Source organism: Andrographis paniculata, unplaced genomic scaffold, assembly GCF_009805555.1.
Source record: "Andrographis paniculata isolate CXL003 unplaced genomic scaffold, ASM980555v1 Contig89END, whole genome shotgun sequence".
Taxonomy (NCBI): Eukaryota; Viridiplantae; Streptophyta; class Magnoliopsida; order Lamiales; family Acanthaceae; genus Andrographis; species Andrographis paniculata.
In genome coordinates, this window is record NW_026137627.1 from 2,325,913 (window position 1) to 2,331,742 (window position 5,830).

The 5,830-nt window shown below is 32.8% G+C and overlaps 1 protein-coding gene across 1 annotated transcript; it reads right to left on the reverse strand.

Moving 5' to 3' along the window:
- Nucleotides 1-217: 217 nt before the first annotated feature.
- Nucleotides 218-3,256, reverse strand: LOC127242822 (aldehyde dehydrogenase family 3 member F1-like). Its single transcript, XM_051262520.1, has 10 exons — nucleotides 2,841-3,256; nucleotides 2,425-2,493; nucleotides 2,224-2,320; nucleotides 1,898-2,104; nucleotides 1,682-1,806; nucleotides 1,458-1,562; nucleotides 1,213-1,385; nucleotides 1,038-1,128; nucleotides 796-945; nucleotides 218-715 (listed from the first exon to the last, which is right to left on the reverse strand). Exons 1-10 carry the CDS (start codon nucleotides 3,042-3,044, stop codon nucleotides 476-478), a joined length of 1,461 nt encoding a protein of 486 aa, XP_051118477.1. The 5' UTR covers nucleotides 3,045-3,256; the 3' UTR covers nucleotides 218-475.
- Between the last annotated feature and the right edge of the window lie 2,574 nt (nucleotides 3,257-5,830).

Sequence of the window (5,830 nt, forward strand, 5' to 3'; positions counted from 1 at the left end):
ACCGACCGAGGACCAACCGACCTGAGCGCAAATAATTCGATTGTATTTTTGTTTTACGGTTTATATTTCAAATAAATAATGTTTCACTACATTACATTATAGAATAGTCGCGCGGTATACCGCGCAAGAGCGTGTTGCGTGTTCTAGTATATATATACATACACTTGAATAACTCACAATAATAAATAAAAAATTCCAATAGTTCCAAGTCCCAACATGAAGAGAAGCTCATTTTTTATTTGGAAATAGTAAAAAAAACACCCGCAAAACGAAAGCGAAAAACACCCCAACACTAAAGCAATATCTTATTTTGAAATGACTAAAACACCCCTCAACACCAAAGCAACCAATTACTGATACGAAATTACCAACACACCCACAAAAACCAGCAATTAAACTACACAATGCAATTAATAATAAGACACACAAAATGTAGAGATGATCAGATGAGATAAGATGACAGATCATATGATATTCAAGACTTCTTCAAGCCAAGCAAGATGAGAACGATGCCAACATAATCCAACCTGTAAGCACGTTTGAAGAGCTGCAGCTTCTGCCCATTCCATGGCGGATATCTGAACCAGAAATCCACCAAGAACCCCCTGTTAGCCACCACCTTCTCGTGCGAGAACACCTCGAACGAGTACTTCCCGTGGTACCTCCCGAATCCGCAATCTCCCACTCCCCCGAAAGGCAGGCTATCCGCAACGTACTGCAAAGATTTCGAAACAATCCATCAAATTAAGTTCGACTTGATTTCGTCGCAAATTTGATGGCTTCTTGATTACTTACTTGGATTATGGCATCATTGAATATGATACTTCCTGACGATGTCCCGGACGAGAGCTTCTTCATTAGCGCCTTGTCGTTGGTGAATGCGTATATCGCGAGTGGTTTAGGCCTCGATTTGATGAACTCGACACTGTCTTCAATCCTGTCCAGCTATCGATCAATCATGAAAGTAGTTTCGTTAAGTATAAAGACAGAGAATTGAAGCTGCTGAGGAGATTGTTTGTTTGGAGGGAGATGCTTACAGTGATAATGGGAAGTAACGGCCCGAAGATTTCATCCGTCATGATTCGAGATCCTACCGGAGGATCCAACAGCAGTGTCGGTTCGATGAAGCTGAAAGTGAAACCAAATCGAAGTTATAATAATGGTAATATGCATTTGAAAGCAGAATGATGAATGAATGTGTGTGGAGAATACAGATTATCTTCGTCTATAGAACCGCCATGAACGATGGATTTTCTAACTTCCGGATCGTCCAAGAGTCTACTTAGACGCGAAACATGAGCTCGGTTGATTATTCTTGCAATGTTTCTCGATTCTTTTGGATTTTCCCCGAACATGGTTTGTATCCCCTCCTTCAGCAGCTCTATCTGCATCAAGAACAGGGTTGGATCAAGACGTCACATATTTTTTTGTGCCAAGAATGTATTGTTTTTTCATACCAAGGTGGATGAGTAGCTCTTCTCGACTAGAATGTAGTCGATAGCTATGCAAGCTTGGCCAGTGCACGTCCCGAATTTGGCTGACATTATACGTTTCATCGCAACCTGGGCAAAAACAAGATTTTCGGTTATGATCATGGACAATTTTGGGCTAGTTACGAGTCAGTAACATATAAATTGTTTGTCTTAACATCGATGTTTAAATTTAGATTTAATGAGCTTACTTTCTTGTCCCAAGAACCCGAGAGATTATCCACAACTGCAGGGCTTTTGCTGCCTAATTCCAACACAACAGGTGTGAGATTCACAGCTGCAGCAGCCATCACTTCTCGGCCCACAGCAGCGCTGCCTATCGAAGATCGCAGAGCCAAATTAGGCAGAAAACCGAAACATAGCAACACCATTAATGTAATTCGTAGAGCTTATAATAGTATGTGAACCTGTGAAAAATATCTTGTCCCATTTATGTTGCAACAGCTGTTTACCAACGGAGATGCTGCCTTCAATGACTTTTATGGCTGTGGTATCCAAGTAAGAGTGGATCAGTTTCGCCAGAGTCGAGGATGATGCTGGAGCAAGCTCCGATGGTTTTAGAGCCACCGTGTTCCCGGCTGCAATTGCTCCTATCACTCCTTCCAACGATATTCCTAAGATTCGAAGAAGAAATTAAACTTAGATAAGCATATCTTATGATCAGTGCAGAAATTTCTCCAGAATTGCAGAACAAATTGTTTTTACAGAGAACAGAAACTACAATAAATTGTACCGAAAGGAAAATTCCAAGTCGATAGTATGAGAACAACTCCAAGGGGCTCAGGAACTAAGCATGCACTCGAAGGGAATGCAGCGAGTGGCAAATCAGCCTGTAACAGAATTACCAGCAGTAAATCTTCTTGTTGAAGGAAGGGGAAGTATGAAAATCCACAGAAAAATGGCTTTTTATTATGAGAACAGAATGAGAATTAACCTTCTTAGGCGACATCCATGTTTTCAACCCATTCAACGCATACTGTACTGTCTTTATCAGCGGACCTACCTGAACAACCAAACTCCATATTTATTCCATTAAACACCGACATCATCAATTTTAATGGCTGAATCATACTGCAGTATGTAATAGCTGCTTGAACTGTGGCTTCTCAAATCATTTCACTTTCCTTTGAACAGCGGTTTAAGGTAATGTTTTAGTTTTCTCTGCTACGATTTCAAATTGAATGATCCAAACCAGTGATGCAGAAAATAATTTGTTTAAATTTGAAGAATCCAAGAATAGTTTCATTCACAGCTTCCATCTTCTTCGTTGAGGACAAGAATCGAACACATAACAGACATATCCAAAAAAAAAAAAAAAAACTCAGATCATGTTCATTTCTGCATAATTACCTCATCTCTGAAGGACTCAACAGAATGCTTTCCTAAATCCTGCGTGAGAGCCTCGATTATGTCCTGCTCCTCCTCCTCCAGAAGACGCAGCAGATTCTGGAGCTGCGACCGCCTCCACGACTCTTCCTTAGTTTTCCCAGAATTAAAGGTCTGCCTCAGCTCCTTGATTTTGAGCTGTATGTCGTCTTGGCTGAGGGAAGCCATGGCTCGTCAATCCGTGCTGCATTCGCTCCTTCATCCGACCACTATTATATGCAAGCACGCAAAAAGTGATACTTCCCCAGGCAGGCAAAGTACGTGCTACGAAGGCGAATTGAAGAGGCCATTAATGCACGCACTCCATTGTGGTTTCTTCACGGTTGGAATTACATCACATTACAGCATCCGAATTTGTATTGTACCTTCCAAACAGCACATCCTACGAAAGTGAGTAGTACAGAATACATTCATCTGTGCTCATAGTCTAGACTTGCCCGACGGTTCCGAACCGCCGGTTCTTGTTTGCTATCGAACCGAAACTGTAACTGATTTTTACACGGTTGGTTTATTCCTAGAACCGTGAAGAAGAAGAAGGAAAAGGATAAATAAATAAATAAATAAATAAATAAAGGCAGCCATTTTTTTAATGAAATGATTTTTTGGTACGTAATATTATAATTGGGTCAAAAATATAAAATATTTTAAATTAAATATTTTGATATTTTGTAATAATATTTTGATTAAAAATAAGAATTTCGACTTTTGTATAAAATATTACTCTTTAGTTGGTACCATTTTGGTTCGTTTCACTTCAAAATATCTATTTTTTATTTTTAGTAAAAATAATCATATACCAATACTAAAATATTATTAATTTTTATCTTAATTATAAATATATCATTACAGATACAATTATTTTATACATATAGTGCAAAAATGTCAAAATCTCTTCACACTTTATTTCTACTGGTCAATAAAATATTATCATTTTTTAATTTACTACAAAATTCCAAATAACCCATTTGGACCAGGACGAATGAAGTATATTTTTATTTTTATTTTTAAGAATCGTAATTAAAAATTAGTCATGATCTCAATATATATAATATATGTTTCATCATCTTATAAATTTAATATTTAATATAAAATATTATTTTTTATATTATTTATCTAATTATTTATAATTCATAAAATATATATATATATATATATATTCCAAACAAACAAACAAACCAAAATAAAAGGAAGGATGAGGAAAAAGGAGAAATTAGTGCGACTGGTGGATGTGGATGTGAAGTTATTAGGGTAAAATTTCTGATGCAAACTTTAAATACAAATCATTATTATTTAATTTTGTAACTTTTTAATAAAAATATATTATTATTATTTTTTTATAAAATATTATATTAAAATACTATTTAAATAAATATGTTAGTTTCAAATCAAAATCAAATTATTTTTTAACAATAATTCTATATGCTATATTTGCATTAACTTTTATGAACATAAGATATAATTAAAATTATTATATAGTATTATATTTTTATTAAATAAAAAATAAATATTAAAAAAAAAACTTTAAATAATTAATAATGAGATAGAAAAAAATAGTAATGTAATAATATTTCTATATATTCATAATTTTGTACTATGTAATACACTATTTAATAAAATTATACTACTATTTAATTTAGATTATATTATTATCTAATATATTATTTAATTTAATTTTAATTTTAATTCAATATTAAGTTTAGTTACATAATATATTCACTTTCATTTTTGTTTTCATAATCAATCTTTATTACTATTATTACATCAATTTTTTTTATTCAAATACATTTAACAAAAATCAACATCATATAATTCCTTTTAACTCTAAATTCCAAAAATTGAAAACAATGAATAATTAACAATAATAATTTCGATTTAGAATTACAATCAAATATGTTGGGTTCTTCAAAATATTAAATGAACACACTCACTTTGAAGTATATATTGAAAATTTGAGTTTAAATAATATTTTAGTATAATATTTTGTTAGATGAAAATAATAATATTATGAATTTTTTTTTTTTTAAAAAAAATGAAAATGTTTTAGGCAATACTACAATTAGGGTTGTCAATTCGTATTTTTGGGTCGTGTTCGTGTCGGGTTGAGCCAAAGGGGATAACCAAAAAGCTGTCAACTCGAACCCAACCCGAACTCGAAATTTGACCTGAAACCCTAGACCCGAACACGGCACAAATTTTTTCAGGTTGGGTTTAGGTTGACCTGAATTAATTTCAGGTCATCCAAAATCCGAACAAACGCGATACGAACCCGACACGAAACAAACCCAGAAAACTTAAAAAAATTAAATTAACCTAAAATTAAAATTATTTTTATTTTTATTTTTATATAATTTTAAATATAAATAATATAACTATTATAAATTAAAATAATAATAATAATTATTTCAGGTCAACCCAAAACACGAAATTCAAAACCTAACCTGATTTTATATTTCGGGTTATCAGGTCAACCCGAAACACGACCCGAACACAATACAAATTTTTTTCGTTTCGGGTTCAAATCGACCCGATTTTTTTCAAACCCGAAATACTCAAACCCGAATCTAAAAAATTTCAGGTCAAATAGGTTCGATTTTTCGGATCGGGTTTATTTTGACACCCCTAACTACAACATCTATTAGTATTATTTTGCTAGTGATTGATAGTATATAAGAGTTCTAGTATATTGATTAAAATGTATATAAAAAATACAATTAAAATAATTGGACTGAAATTTTAGGTGAAGAGTATTTATTGTTTGTAACAATCATATTTAATAAATAAAAAATTGAGAACTTGATTATGAGAAATATAAAATGATAAAAAAATATATATATTAATAATGAATAAAAAAAGTATAAAAGGAATTGACCCAAAAACCCACGGATGTGTTTGTTTTATGGGATTATTGGAAAAAAAAAAAAAATTAATGTGAAGTGCATCGCCTAAATATATAA

Coding starts and splice junctions, on each gene's coding strand:
- LOC127242822 (XM_051262520.1), bottom strand. CDS start 3,044: ATGGCTTCCCTCAGCCAAGACGACATACAGCTCAAAATCAAGGAGCTG. Junction 2,321..2,424: donor CATGGATGTCGCCTAAGAAG/GTTAATTCTCAT, acceptor ATTCTGTTACAG/GCTGATTTGCCACTCGCTGC. Junction 1,386..1,457: donor AGAGCTACTCATCCACCTTG/GTATGAAAAAAC, acceptor TTCTTGATGCAG/ATAGAGCTGCTGAAGGAGGG.